Genomic DNA, 16692 nt, shown 5'->3' on the forward strand with positions numbered 1-16692 from the left:
GAGTTTTTCAACATGAATGAGTGATGGTTGATTGATATAAGGTGAAATAGGTCAAGTGTGTGTCCTTGTTCAGTTAAACATCCTTTGTGATATTCAGATAATGGTATAGCGTACCTATCCTGTGGTGTTGCTTGTATTCTCAAGTAGTTGGTTATCAGTATCTGTTTTCATAAGGGGGAATAAAAAATGGAGCCATTTTAACCTGTTGAGGACGAGTCCCGAGTACACTCGAGCAAGCATCTATGGGAAATGGGTGTTGTAGCAAAATCAAAGTGTCCTTAACGGGTAAAAGAGCCCCTGGGTCTAGGCTACTCTTCTTTATGGTTGATGAATGGTGTAGGTCCAGCTTTATTTATCAGTGTGTGCTAAAAATCAGTTTCACTAGAGATTCTGGAATGATTATATTAGAATGCTGGAATGGAACTGGTCTATTGTGGGTTTTCTGTACTGAAATGATTTGCGAAATTTTGAGAAGCGGTTAAAAAAATCACAATGTATTCACAATTCAGAGTACACTTTCATACTGTATTTGGAACCCTTCCATGTATATAAATAGTTACAAAAAGACAGGTACTTAAGGTCAGTTGTTGATTGCAATGTTTAAGGTTGCCAATAGCAACTGCTGGTCCAAACCCACCAAGGGTCATTGACACTCGTGGAGAAAGTTGTCAGAAACCATTTACAGAAGTCAAGTCAATCAGAGACCGAGATTGTTTACGTCAAATCTCCCAAAACTAACACAACGTGAGTAAAAAGAGGACCACTAATCACATAGTCACTCCATAGAACGTCCTGCATGTAGTCCAAGCACCTTTATGCAAATATGTGCCTTAGCTGCTCATTATGGTCATCCAACTAAATATAGATAAGTTCTTTGCTTGCTTTTGCCCTCCAGAAAAAGAAAAAGAGGGGACCAAAGGATTTGTGCCAGTCTGAATGAATCAAGATTTGCAGTGGGCAAATCCTCTACAAGTGGCGGGGAGATTTTGCGGGCAGCAGTATTCGGAGGTCATTTACACTGTAGGTTGGACCTGTTAGACAAAAAATAATCAACCCCCCCCCCCCCCCCCCCCCCCCCTTGACGTCACACTACCTTCAGTAAGGATGGTCCTTTGTAGGTTTTGAACCCATTTGGACACCATCCAATGCTTGGGCAAGGAATCACAAAGGCTATCAGTCTGGCTTTTTCCTCATCTCTGTCTCTCTGTCTGTGGACCTGATGTTAACCCGTTGAGGACAGTTTGATTTTACTACAACACGCATTTCCCATAGACGCTTGCCCAAGTATACTCGGGACTCGTCGTCAACGGGTTAAAGTCTAGTCACTTGATCCACCAGTAGAGTTTACACATTCAACACATGGAACTTATGCATTACATTCTAATATGAATGTTATGATATATCAATTTGTACATTATAGTTCGTATTTTTGTTCTAATTATTAGTAGTAGTATATCAAGATTCATTCTTGTTCATTTTACAGAATTAGGCAGGCGAGAAAGAGACATATAAACTTAAAGTGACAAACCTGAGATCCCCACTGCAATGTTAATACAGAAGTGACATTGAGAGAACTGGTCAAAGTTTGTGCAAGAAGTTTGGTTACATTTTTGATTGTGATGGAGTATTTTTAGAATTGTGATAAAGAAAGGAAAGCTTGTAAGGGTCAACATATTCTGAAGATTATCACCACAGATGTCAGAATGTATTATCAATCCAGTTAGTCTTATGTGTATTATTCTCTTTAAAATATCAGGTCAGAAAATGTGATTATCTGCAAGCCATTATATCTTGAGACAATACCTACACACAGGGAACAAAATATCCTCTTTATGTGATTGTCGCAAATGGGCTAGTTTCAGATGATTTACTGCAGTGATTTTCCCAAACTGTCATCATCCTTGCCATAACCGATCAGAAATAGCTTTATTGGGCAGTCACATGTGATCCTGTCCTTGCCTTTTGTGTTGGCATCTTTGAGCTGACTAATATTTGCAATCAAACAAAATGAGAGAACTTTAAATTTCCTCTAGACAGTCACACTCTCATATCTTCAAAGTACATCTATTGTAGTTTTTTTTTTTTCAAAGGAATTTATCAGTTTTTCAAAGAAAACCACAGAGCCTGAATACTTTCTATTTTAATGGCGGATTTCCACTGTTCCAGTGTTATGTGGAGACGGCCTTCTGGTGGTGATCATCCCATGCATCTCCTCCTTGTCTGGGAAGGAGGGGGAATTTGGCAGAATGTTTGGCCCTTTTTTTGTTGTGTCTATTTTCTGATCTCGCATCAAATACAATGACATGGGACTGAGAGGCACCATGTCCTATAGCACCAAGGCGTTGACTTGGAATTAGTTGTGGTTCCGTGAGCACCATATCAAAAGACCTGTGAAACATTGCGGAAGGACTATGACTAGACAGTCTGCATTAGCTGCTGTACCAAGGACCTCCATGCTTTGTGATACTTTACCTCACATTTGTAGATTAGCAACACCTTGAGTAATTATGAACAGAAAGTGTCTTTTCTCATGACTCAATGAGTTTGAAATATGAGGATTGTCTTGGTCAGAGACGGTTTCATTTGTGTGAGTTATGGTGTCTTTGATGCAATGGAAAGTCTGATAATAAAAGGATATAGGGAGTATTGTAATGCTGAGATGAGTCATAAACAAAATGTTAATTGCTGACGTGGAAAAAAAAAAGGATCATGATAGCAATTGAATTTTCCATCATTGAACATTCTGAAGTGAGGAAAATTATAACTATACAAACAGTTAGTAATTGTTCATTGCTTGTAAGATTTATGTGGATCATTCATCAGCAGTGTTCCCACAGATTGCAGAGTGTAAGGTCTAGGAGAAAAAAAAAGTTACATAGTTCTAACCTTTTGAAATGCAATTCCTTTCACCCAAAGAGAGATCATCAAGTGAGAAGCAGAAGAGGATAAATACATGACATAGTCAATGGAATAATGCCCTTCATGCTCTCATCACAAGAAATGTAAGAGGAAATGTGAGAGAAACCTGTGCATTAGCTGGGAGGAACACTGATTGTTTTGACAGAGTAGGAGGATGGAGGAGTTTGAGCAAGTGGGAGAAAAAGTCAATAGTACCTGAGTGCTTCTCCTCAAGCAGTTCTTTGCTCCAGAACTTTTTATTCCAATGGTAAATATAAACTACCTTGGCCAGAGGACTGGTTACTTCATGTTCCCTTCTCTCCTCTGGCTGTGTACCCCCCAAATCCCTCTTCATCTCAGGAGAAGAGGTATTATCATCTAAAGTTTGTTGGTATATTCTCCATGGTGCAGACCCTGGGATGGTGGTCAGATGGAGGGCAGAGATTCAGTGTAGAGAACCTACATGTGCCTGTCCATGAGTTTGAAGCTTAATGTCATTTAAACCCAGCACATTCAGACATGTCTCCCATTGGCTTCCTCTCATATACTCTTTAATGACTCAATGATTCCAAAATTGTTGTCTATATAGTGACAATGGCTGTATATATAGACTAGATGACATACAATTAAATCCTTCTTTTCTCCTCATCTCTGCACTTTCCCTTCACCCATATTTGCATTATCCCTGCTGTTTCTAAGCTGATCCCTAAACAATGCACGGATCTTCCTTTTATTTTGGAAACACTCTACCCCTGTGCACCTCTTGATATGACCTCGGTACGTATTTTATGAGAACCTGTAAAAAAAAAAAGTAAAGCTGCTCAGACATTGTGTGAAAGTCTAAGAAGAGAAAAGGTTCCATTGAGATCCACTGAGATGACAAAGCAATGGCTTTGTCGCTCTCTACCCCCCCCCCCTTCCCCTCTTTTGCCTTGCAGAGACAAAGTAGAAAAGTTTGAAATGTTGCTGCTGCTAGCAAATCATTCTGTGAAGACCTTTTCAGCGATGACGTACGCCTTCTGATGATGAGCTAGGTACTACCAGAAGTTCTGACATCAACTTCAGGAGATCACATCTCGGCATTACAGTGTTTCTAAACCCTTCCTGTATCAAACTCGTAGAGCTTCAAAGAGCCTCTGTCTGTATTAAGTTATTGTGGCAAGTCTGTAACATTAGTGTGTTGAGAGTTAAGGAGCACCCAGTAGTATCAAGATATGATGCGAAAGACTTTTGGATGACAATGCACCCACATGTTTGATGGATCTGGGGCTAGCTGTACGCCATGAGAAGATATTTTTGACTGCAATGTATGGTGTGATTGGAAAGTAGTCTCAGCTGTTACATCACTGTCAGAAACTTTCTCACCTTGCACCTTCTTGAGAGTTGCTGATTCATGCCAGCTTGGAGTAGAATACGACTTGGAACATCATAACAGGAGATTTATCAGAAAAAAAAGAATGAACCTGATGGAAACTGTCACTGCATAGATACCATGATCATTGCTATATCGTGAGTATGTTGGATTTGTAAGATTTATTTTGCAGTTATATTGATCCGCTGAAGATATTTTCCCCAACTGTAGGGAACTGCTGTAATCCAGTGTGCTTCAACATTCCGTTCACAGTCAGTGGGAGGGCAGAAGGTGATTTCTCCTGGTTGTGAGAACACCAGGATCCATCTGACGTCATTCCTGGCCGTGTGAAGGCCATGCCTGTTGTATTTAACCAAATATAAACTTTTCAGGGAAAAGATCCACTGAGCTTAGATTGCGTCAAACGGGGTGAGAAGGGGGCAGGGATGTTCCACTGTAAACCACAGCAGACCTCCCTGCTGCCAAGAAATCAATCTCGCTGCACGGAATGTCACAACCGGCACGAGGTATGACCTAGCAGATCCTGTCAGTGCGGAGACACAGTCTGGGTGAATCGGTTGGATTTGGTAGATTTACCTTGGTGTCTGTGCACTTTATCTGTTGGAGAAGATTTTGCATCTTTTGGACCACATCTTAAGACTTTTGGTGACAGCTTTATATTTGTGGATTTAGTTGACAGACATGTGGTTTTGTTCCAAGGAGTGACAATCATATCAAACCCTGAAAGCTGTCTGCTGCAGTCCAGGATTAACTTTTGGCGATTGATGTTCATTTGATGAGAGTAGAGAAAAGACTAAAGTCAGTCAGTGCCATGTTCGTGAAGTTGAATATGTCTGTGCCTCTGCTCTTGGCTGAGTAGCAGATTGGAAATTTTTACATCCGTTGGACAACTTATAGAGAGAGGCAACTAGAATTGATAGTAGAGGAAATACTATGGAAGACTTAAGTGATCCTAGATCGACCTCTTGTGGACAGTTTGCCAGGTAAAAATGATATGAAGCATTTATGTGTCATGTGACTGATACTGATACACCAGACCATCCTACCTGATATCCTGTCTAAATGAAATTGTCACATTTACAGGGTTTTCACTACAGCTGTGTAATTGGAAACTGTATATCCTGATTAGAGCTTGTCAGTTTAATAGAGGCGCGTTTCCTTATCGACAGGAAAAGATATATCGAGAGCAGCTTCCTCGATCCAATTTAGATGACTTCCTCTCATAAAGTGGAGTGTGGAGGGAGGATGGGGGTGAAGGACCTGAAAGGCGGGTGCTTGGTGCCAGTCGAAGGTTGTCCGTCCATTAAGGTCTGACGGTCCAAGCCTGTCCAGGGTTCAACAAGCAGCATGATGCTTCCCAGCCATGGAACGGAAGAACATCCTCTCTGGAGGCAGAAGTTGCCAATTTGAAAACTGATTTTCAGTCTTCCTTCATGCCACAAAATAGACTCTTTGGCAGTATAAAGAAGACCACATTAAAAATATTTTGTGTTCTAATTTCATGGCATCTATTAGATTATTTTCTATGTAATCATGTGCAGTGTATGTGAAGCAAAGGAAAAAAATAGGGACAAAGAACATTCCTCCAATTTGCTGTGATAATATAAAAGAGATTATTGCGTCAAGTAAACTGAAAAACAGAAATTTTCACATGCATGAAACTTTCACAAATTTTGCGAATAGACAGGATTAGCAAAATTAAGTGCATGTGAAAGGTTTTGTCTACACAACGCATTCGTGCCAGTGGCAATTCACAAAAGTTTTGTGCTGCAGAAAAGTGTCATTCTGCCTATGTATTTGGTTTTACAGTACTTCTTCTTAACCCCCAGATATAACTGGAGTTTGGAGATTTTTCAGTATGCAATATATAAGTATAAATAAATATAGTGGAATAGCTTTGAACCAAATGCAATAATGCAGTGCAACGTAGCAAGGTTGACTTTAATGATATGATGTGCAGACTTGGTGTGCCAGTTAATGCACGCACACATTAGTGGCAGAAAACAGCATCAAAGAAACATATTTGGTGCTAATCACTGTGGCACAGTTTTCTTGCTTCCAAACAGGAAGCCAATATTTGGTGCTATTCTGTAAACATGGTGTAGACCCCCAGGCTATGCTCTGCACACAAAGAAAGACTCTAGTTGAACTCTAGGTGAATAATTCCTGGATGTTGTTGTACACGCCTCAGCCTCCTGTTCAAGAAATTAATATTTCACGCCCGATTTGCTTTTCAGAAAGTTTCCTGTGATTACAGATGTGAGTGAGATAAGCTAAGTAATTGAAGGATTTGGAACTTGTTATGATGAAAATATTTCACTCCTATATCTATACACGCCAAATGACAGCAAACAGTTGGAATATATGTGAATGTATGTGTGTTTAAGAGCTATACACTTACCCAAAAGATAATTCCACAAAAGAATCCTGTTTGAGTTGGACAGTAAGACACAGAACATACAGAAAGTTCTCAAGATTATTGCCAAAAGGTACCTTTAAATTTTGATTTCATCCTGTGGTGAATTTACAGACTCCTTCTAAGGTCTCTTAGACGATACTTAAATATACATTATTTCTGTCTTACTCTTCATGTTGTGAGGACTAAAATCCACATGAATATTTGATGATGAATAGCATACACATGCCATTCCTCCTGTAGTTTTATTAACCAAACAGCCATCTGGCTTTACCTGTGAAATGTAAAGAGAAGAGCCTTTGTTGAAGCACACCGCAATATAGAATGAATATTTCCGGACCGGTTCACAAAGTCAACAGAAAGCTATCAGTTCTGCTCATTTCATTGATTTTTTTTCTATCTCTCCACTCCCTTTTTCTCCCAAACCAGAGTTGTTTATTCTTCTTGTTGTGATAGTTATTGAAATAAAGCACAAAAAAATCAAATAGCCAAAAGGAAGTCATTATCAGGCAAGGTCAGTTAATGTCACAGAAAGGACAGTGGGCGGCCTTGTGATGTAGATGACCGTTAATTTCAGAGCAGCGTCCAGAATCACCCTTGTCTGTCCTGCACCCACCTTTTTTTTTTTCTCTCTTTTCTGACTCATCATTAGCCTTTGATCAAGGCTAGACATTCATACATTTTTGAGAGATCACAACCATTTAACAATTTTACATTTGTTTCGTAAATCACTGACCCATAAAGTTAAAAGAAATTCCGGCCATTGTCTCCACCCCCCAGGTTGTAAAAGGCTCGGATCTCACAGGTGTAAAACATATTTTTGCTTTATGTCATTATGTCCTATACCACTCATGACAATGCCGGTGGTGGCATTCTGTTTATGATATCCTTCTTCATTCACAGATTCAAATAACTTGAAGTTTAATCTCCATCTGTGCTGTTTTCTCTCCTTCTCAAGTCTTTCTGCATGGATTCTTTAACAGTGACTTAATCCTTTCTGCCGGTACACATCGACAATTACTTTGGAATATCGTGAACCTTCGCTGGTGGCTTCTTGTTGACTCCCCTTTCATTCAGAAAACAGTCCAAACGTTGTCATATGTTGATTGATATTGATATGTACGCATATTTTCTTTGCTGTTGTCAGTCTCTGCTGCTTACAAAGAAATGGAAGTCTGTTTTCTAGCCAAGTGGAACGATGGTGTATATGTCTTGTTATTGGACATCTGACGATAATCTGGTATTAGTATGCTTGGCTGCTACTCTCCAGAGTTTCTCTTTGCTTCAGTGGTGCTGTAAAGGACTCCTTGCATTATAGTATAGATCAATGTGGACTGGTGTCACAGGAGTACATATTTCTGGAAAAGAGTAGAATTCATGGCATGAGAAGTGAGTAAGATTCACAGTTTTGTTTATGTCTCCTTTCAAAGTATTTAGCATTCATTATTACATGTACTTTTACCGGTATTCAAGATAGCAAATCAGCACTTTGTCTTCCGATTTAAAATGTATTTTTGTTTTGAATTTTTGTCATTCTGTTCACATCCAGTGAAGTGCTTTCTCACTGTTGTGTGCTGATTAGAGCTGTTCATCAGGAAATCCTTCTAGAGAGAAAACAATGCATCTTTGGTAAGAGGTGTAAAGTGAGCCATACGAAATCTTACTACCAACTTGGGTTTTATTTTTGGACAGTTCAAGATTTTCAATGGTGGTTCTGTTTGTTGCTGCCCAGAAATGTCATGGTCGACCTGCTACTGACATGAAATCTCCTGAGTTACGTCACTACTTCGGATTTGTGTAAAAACTTTAAGATACCTAGCTGTCTTGCTGTTGAGACTATTGTAAGCATCATTAAACATGGAGAAATACTAGAGGGGTTGTTCACCTCAAGGTGTTGCACATACTGGTTTCTTGCCAAGATTTTTACAAAAGACACCCTGTTTTCCTTTCGTGTTGATTGTCGTTTACTTGTTTTCTTCATCTGGGGATATTCCTGAGATTTCTTAGAATGGCTTGATCCTCACGTTTATCCCCCTCTGCTTGTCAAGCCCAGGTTGGTCACTTCAAGTTCTTGTATTGATGATGTTGGATTTAAGAGTCTTGGGAGGATTACAAGATCTCAATGGGACTTTATGTATGTCTTAGCCTTCTTGTTTTTCTCAAAGACACTCTGAAAATATCTGGGTTAAACTATTGGCATTATACCCACATATCTATGTATGGAGTTTTCTTGGCTACATTCCGTTGACATCCAGCCTTTGCACGTAATATGTTGTTGTGCTAACACCAACAATATTATGTCAGTGGGCCATGATTCAAACCTACAGGCCAGAAACATGAAGTAGATATGCATTGTTTGGAAGTATATACACCCCTTCAGGTGTAATGATTATAGGCAACTGAGTTTAAGCTAAGCACATTTGGTACGAGCACAAAGAAATATATGATAGAAATGAAACTTCTAGATTTCTGCTTAAATGGATGTGATCTTGGTGTAACTATCCGTAATCACAATTTTATTCTGTAAGACACCAAAGTTGCTTCTTGTGTGTTTACTCATTTTGTGCACTTCAAAAGGGTGGTGACACAAAGTCAGAGAATGTGTTGGACAACTGCAGTATTTTTATCGTGCATCCAATTTTTATGTCATATATTTTACTATTCATTTTATTCATTGTCTGTGCCTTTTATTCATTGATATGCGCTGTGTTCATTCATCAATATTTGTCACACAAAGATAGTATCTGTAGCAGTTCAAAGGTCAAATGTATATGCTTTATTTCACGTTGTGCTTTCTGTGTGTTCTGGAAAATTGCCAGATCAAGATTTCAGTCTGTTTACCAAGCAGATGATGAAATTAATGAATTTTGTTTTTGTTTGTTTATTTGTTTTTTCTACAATACTTGGCACTAAGTAATGAATGAGATTGTTGATGTATTGAACAACTATTCCAACTTGCCTCTTCAAAAGTTGATGTCATTTTTTCCATATTCCCTGTCTTTCTGCAGAGATGCCATCAGCTGTGTGAGTAGTCTCTTTGACCAGGTCAGGCGGGCGTGCAGCCGGCTGGACGAGATGACCGACAGACGACTGGCCCACCTCCAGAACTCACTCCACCTTCAGATCTTGGAGGAAGAGTCTACCAAGGTTGGTAATGATGGGTGGGGCAGGAGGAGGGGTGGAAGAGGAGGGGTGGAGGAGGAGGGAGGGGTAATCTTGGGGATCTTTTGATGCAAAGATACATCGTGTCAACTAAACTAGTATTTAGTCCAGATATATGTGTGCTATGATACTGGTCCTTTTTTTTTTCATTTTTCATGAAAATTACACATTCCATCAACTTCATACTGACATATGTTAAGGGTAGCAATCATTCCCCCTGCTTTCTGAAAGCGGTTAGTCAAGCGCTCTTTCATTATGCTAGAAAAGTGAATTTTTGTGGAATTTTCTTTACATTTTCTTTATATTGTTGTCCACACATATGTCATAACTTCTAGTAGTCTCCTCATCCAGAAAACTTTAAAAATTGATAACTTTTGCATCGATTGTCTGATTTTCCTCAAACTTTCACTGATGTGTTCTACTAATGTTGCTGCTTTCACTTAATCCACATTGCTCTTTGGGTTTGGGTTCCCTTTAAGTCGTAAAATGAATTTGCTCTATAAACTTACCGCATACAGTAACGTATTATGAACAAGTAATCTGTTTGATAAGAAATCCATCCTAACAGAGATAACATAATTTTTATTAAATGATTGATAAGTATCAAGTTTGCTATTTCCACAGTTGCACTTTCTCATGTCACATATCTGTACATTCAATATCATTATTTCAAATACTGCACTACTGTTAAAGATAATATAAAGTTTTGGTACCTCAAAAGTTTCCCTGAGTTTCCTTGTCTTAGTTTGTGTTTCAGGTTAAAGTACCTTTCATATAACTAACACTGTGAGACTTACTCGCCCCAAAGTGCTCTCATGACTTTGTAATCATGCAATAATGGTTTCGTACAATACGTGTATATTGATTGTCGCGGTACCGCGTCGACATGGTCGAGTCAAACTAACAGCTTGTTCGAATTTTTCAGAGTCCGCTCTGCTCTGGTACGAAACCATTATTGCATGATTACTAAGACACAAGAGCACTTTGGAGCGAGTAATTCTCACAGTCTTAGTTATATGAAAGGTACTTTAACCTGAAACACAAACTAAGACAAGGAAACTCGGGGAAACTTTTGAGGTACCAAAACTTTATATTATCTTTAAGATTCACGTTAAAGATAGATATTGGTTATAATGTTTAAAATAACCATACTGTCAGCAGAAGGAAGTACTAATGTAGAAATAAAGTGTGAGTTAAATCAATAGTCAGTAGGGCTGAGTTTATGAGTGACAGCACAGATTATAAAATGTGTTTTTGTAGTGCTTTAATTTCTTTTTTGGCAGTTTGCCTGTTTTCTGCTGTGTGCCGTGGTGTCTCTCTTTACCACAGTCTCCTTATTTCAAGGATAAAGTGCTGAAAAGCAAACTGGTGAATTAACACCTCCATTGCAAATGTGTTTTCTGAGTCATTACCCTGAAAAAAAATGACACTCATCAGCCCACACACTAGTCTGAGAGTTTGACGTACCTCACTGTACATACATTGGTGTATGGGAAAAACTAGCAACAATTTATCTCAGGCTGTGAAAGATAAATTTTACTCCGAACTAATTAAGTTTTTGGGGTAGAAATATGAAATTGAAAACTTGCTTCAAATCTAAAATTCATATTTCAGCACATATTCACACAGAACCTTGACTGCACATGGTATTTACAGTATGAGACATTTGTCATGGAAATCAGATGTTCTTTTTTGGGAATTATAAATGTTCATATCCTCTTTTGTGCCAGTTTTACATTCCAAATGTTTGCCGGTTATTGAAGGATGACTTGAGAACAATTTGATCTTAAGCTGGAGCTCACAAAGGAGAACTATACTTCCAAATCTGATGGGAAAGAAATCAAAGAGAAACATTAGACATGAAAGGTGAAACAATCATTTTTTTTTTTTTTTTTTTTTTTTTGGTCTGGACGATTTGAGTGCCTCACATTGTTTTCCAGAATTAGACTCACAAACCTGACACCAAATGAGATTAGAAAGAGTTCCCCTTGCAGCGGACATTCCATATCCTCTGCTTTTGGCAAGTTTTAAGTGGGTTAAGTTGCTCTTGGGGAAAGCCTGACTTTGTCAGCTAGACATTGAATTGTCACAAATTTGAAAGCCACTTTGAAAAATTGATGATTACATCAGAGTAGTTTGGCAAGACTTTGTTTGGCCTGTGAGGATAGCCAAGATGAGAGGAACCAAAACTTGTTCTTGTGCCAGAGAGGTCAAGGGTCATGCCTTGTAAACTGTGGGGGAGAAGTGGTCCAGGTGAACTCCTGATTTAGGAATCACTGTAAGGTTTCCAAACTTCCTTGTGACTGTTTGCTTGTCAGTCATTCTGTCACCTGTCACTGGTGTTGCCCTGGCAAACAAAGTTTCACACTTTTTGATTGGCTTCATCTTCTAAGCTTGGCAAACAGGACAATTTTAATCTGTCTGACAAATATTTTGATCATTGGTGGCTGCTATTTCTAGATTTGAACTCTACAAACTTGTAAATCCTGGTTTATGTACATTTGAAAATGGCATATTCCACTACTCCTACAATACTTTCTTTCATAGCACTATAAGTACCCCACACTTTAGTGGTTTTTGTGAGGGACACAAGTATTTCTTCTCTTTTCTATTTTTTCCCCCTAAAATTATAGCAAATATTCTGCTCTCGTTGTGATGAAATCATAACTTTACAATGTCAATTACTTGCAAAGATGAATTTCGAAATACCTTGTGCTTACGATGTACAGGAGCTATGTAATTCCACAGGGAGCCTATTTCTGTCTATAGCCTTCTCTGTGACGTTCAAATTTGGGCTGATACTGTCCAAGCATGCACACAATCTGACCACGAGATACAGAAGTAGTTATGATCGACAGCTTTTGAAAAGGAGAAGAATTTAGGGTGATATCTGGTCCCCGTTTTATCAAAAGATAAAATCGATTTTAAAGGGGAAGGCTAGTAACTGATCAGTGGGAATCAGTGGAAATGCTGGGAGATGATTGTTCCAATCCTTATGGGATTCATTCAAGAGTTCATTGTATATCTATTGTTGTGTGAAAATGATTTGCTTCAGAATGGTCTCATATTCAAGTAATGTGCAGTTTAATGCTTCCAGGTTAGCGTCCCTGGTCAGTGACGGAGCATTAATCTGCACATTACTTGAATATAAGACCGTTCTGAAGCAAATCATTTTCACACAACAATAGATATACAATGAACTCTTGAATGAATCCCATAAGGATTGGAACAATCATCTCCCAGCATTTCCACTGATTCCCACTGATCAGTTACTAGCCTTCCCCTTTAAATTTCGTTACCACACAGGCTGCCATAGACTTACAGTTGAAATCAACTATATAATCAATTTTAACTCTTCATAAAACAGGGCCCAGGTCTGTAGTGTTTTCACTAATTTATGAATTGCGTTAATATCTGCTGATGCCTAGATGATTGAGTTATCTTTGCTTTGTTTACATATTTGTTTGTTTGTTTGTCTGTTTGTTTGTTGACAGGTGAGAGACTGGGTCAAGAATGAAGGAAACAGGAAGTTAAAACTTCTGGAAGACACATCCCCCGATTCACTGACCTCAGTGGTCAACATACAGAAGGACTTTGAGAAATTCTACTTCAATGCAGTGGTAGGTCTTAGCATTGAAAGTATAGGTGTGGTACTATTTTTTTTCATGTAACTTGAGGATGATACTAATTGTGTATGTTTGTTTCCTTGGTGTTAAGTCATATTCACTCTGGCCTTTTGCTGGTATGAGTGACTCTTTAGTACAAGCTGACAGTAATAACAGAAACGCTCCATTATTAAAGATCAGCCATTTTATTCAGAGTCCTTGATGAAATGCTCAAGCCAACTTTGATTGTGGTCAAATATAATGTCTTTATTGAAGGCCATTCTCACAGTGTTGAGATAATTATAATCTGAAGAGTAGAGATGCTAATTGTTAAAATCCTAATTTCATCAACAATTACATGATTTGTCAGATTAGGACGGTACTGATATATTTCAGGGTGAAACTGGGGTATTGGGTATTTTAAAACAGGTAAGATTTTGTGTTTTGTCATGGTCAAAAACAGGCATAGGAATGGTGTTTATTGTATTGGTAAAATCTGTCTAGAAAAATCTACCAAATAAAAGTCTTCTTAAAATTGTTTGGCTTCATCGCGTTAATCCAAACACTCAATACCCAATGAGGCCTTGAGAATGACTCACAAGTTTTTTATGCTTTGACTCATTGTGCCCAAACAACAACTTCCTTTGTTTGGTGAAAAAAAACTCATTTTCTAGGTTTCACATGTCTTTGTATGCTGGGTATGCCAAAACACGTTTCCCAATCGGATAGATGGTAATAACTTGTGATCTTGGAGCGTGAAATTGTAACCACCACTCCTAGATTAAATCCATAAAACAACCTGCCAGCTTGGTCATCGAATTACAATCAAAAAAAAAGAAAAAAAAGAAGAAAACAGACAGAATTCTTAATGTGATGGTGTACGCATTTTCAGTTTCACATTTGATAGCACAAAGTGAAGCAAATGAGAAAAAAATCTCACATACGTACACACAGAAAAACAATTGATGAATAATTGCATGATGTGATAAGAATCTCTTGAAATTGAATGACAAATGGAATTTCTGAAGCATGTCATGAAAGAAAATCTTTGCACTTCAGGGAAATTTCAGGACAGAAGTGAGTTGTGTTTTTGGAAAAAAATTAATGCCGATGAGTAATGATATAAGAATTTGTGTTATCATATTGGTGACTGCAATGCACATTCAGTCTTTATAATGTCCTGTATTCAATAACCTATACAGCAAGTCAGTTATAATACATTGATATTGGGATGCTGAATGTATAAAAGACATGTAACATGTAGAGACCAATAACTTTCATTTGTGTTGGTGATTATTTGTGATAGAAACACATCGGCCGAGGGGAGGATGTCCTGGAAGAGATCCATGTGCTCTCTGAGAAGATGGGCCGGGATGGGGCCGGGGCACCCGCCCACATCGCGGACCTCAAGGAAGAGTTAACAACCTTCACCCAGAGCCTAGAGATGCGGAGGAAGAAGATCGATGAGGCCGTCTGGCTCTTCACGATGCTAGACAAGGTTTGTTCGACACAGCACTGGATGAGATGTTACAAATGTCACAATCAAATTCGTAGAGAATGTTTACATCAACAGATATGCTTGTTTGGTCAACCCTTTCTAGAGCACTTTGATATAAAATGCCATGGACAATTCATATAAGCAGCTTGAGGATTGTGTTGAGAGTGTTCTGTGATTTTCTGTGCATAAATTCCCTGCAACAAAAACAAATAAACAAACAAACAATCTGGCCTATACATCCTGGTCCTGTATTAACCCGTTGAGGACGAGTCCTGAGTATACTCGGGCCAGTGCCTATGGGAAATGAGTGTTGTAGCAAAATCAGTCTGTCCTCAATGGGTAAAGTATGTCCTATGTCAGGAAATTAAGTATGTTGATATCAGTATGCACCAGATAAAACCAGTTTGTTCAAACCTTTTTGATTACATAATGAGAGATTAGTTAGCGATAACGTGACACTCTAGTCAACATAAGTAGGTGAAAGGTCGCATCCCAGTCCTCAAAATCTCCATTGCCAGTGCTAAAGCAGTGCACTTGTACCTACTGAAGTGAGGTAGAATGTGATGTGGTGCATGCAGTTATTTAGTGGATGGTGTGAGGCACTAAATACAGTGTAGCTTTAGAAGTTGCACAACATTTCATCGGGACCCAAGTTGTTTGTGAACATCAGTTATTTCATCTACTACGTCTATTGCACAGAATAATAAATGAAGGATTAATATGACAGGAATGAGAGAAGGAGCGAAGAGGAAAGATAATAGAGAAAAATCGAAGAGAGAGAGGGAGAGAAAGAAAGAGGCAAATTATGAAGAAAATGGAAGGATAAAACAGATTTGTAGATGGATAAAACAGGTAGATAGATGGCCAAACTTGAATCCATATTTCTGATTATGCCATGAAAGAAATAACAACAACAGAGATTAGCTAGTTATTATGTGAATCAAGTGAGTGTGTTTGTATTTAGATAAGTTGTAGTGGTTCACCTCTCCTACAGTAGTTACGTTCAGACGGCAGGCCCTAACCTCGAGGTTAGGAAACCTCGAGGTTTAGCTCTTGCCCCCTAACTACGACGTGTGTCCACACGACGAATCTTAACCTCGAGGTTACGAAACCTCGAGGTTAAGCTTCTGCCCCCCCCCCCCATAACTACGAGTGGGTCCCACTCGATGTTAAAACCACAAAACCGGAAGTTTCAGCCCACACTGCTAACAAGGCGTCTATTTATTCTTTAGTCCAACCCTGTCGGACTCACTTACACTGCAGAGATAGCACTGCACTGATGACTTTATGCCTTTATGAAGATATTTGTCGAAAACATTTTTTTTTTTTTTTTTAGCGTCGGAAAAGAATATAGAATACAGTAGCGAGTTTGACGTGTTCAGTTTCAGAGATCAAGCGCATGGGAAGAAAAGATGATGTTGTTGTGTCGTGCGTCATAGGTTTTTCACGTGTAGTGTATTTGTGGTGTACGTTTGGGAGGTTGACCCGGAAGCAGAGGGAAATTGTGGGGGCTGGAGTTTACGGCGAGGTCACTCTTAACTTCGAGTTCGTTGTTTTTTGTGTCCACACAGTGCTTAACTATGAGTGGGGACCCCCCGCGGCTCGTGGTTAGAGCGCTAACCATAAGATTTCTCGTGGCTCGAAACATCGAGCAAACCTCGAGGTTTGCTAACTACGAGTGCGTCTTCACGGTCCCTAACTACAAGCTCTAACCTCGAAGTTTCCTAACTTCGAGGTTAAG

The 16692-nt window shown here is 38.9% G+C and overlaps 1 protein-coding gene across 1 annotated transcript in view; it reads left to right on the plus strand.

The window, feature by feature from the left end:
• LOC139743466 (puratrophin-1-like) overlaps positions 1 to 16692 on the plus strand; it is a 130167-nt gene that overhangs the window by 93720 nt on the left and 19755 nt on the right. The window contains exons 12-14 of the mRNA XM_071653951.1: positions 9695 to 9833; positions 13343 to 13468; positions 14760 to 14951. Of these exons, the coding sequence (XP_071510052.1) occupies positions 9695 to 9833; positions 13343 to 13468; positions 14760 to 14951 (457 nt within the window). The remainder of the gene's footprint in view (positions 1 to 9694; positions 9834 to 13342; positions 13469 to 14759; positions 14952 to 16692) is intronic.

This window comes from Diadema antillarum, unplaced genomic scaffold (genome assembly GCF_040938485.1).
Source record: "Diadema antillarum isolate AM-2024a unplaced genomic scaffold, OU_Dant_1.0 seq00001083_RagTag, whole genome shotgun sequence".
Taxonomy (NCBI): Eukaryota; Metazoa; Echinodermata; class Echinoidea; order Diadematoida; family Diadematidae; genus Diadema; species Diadema antillarum.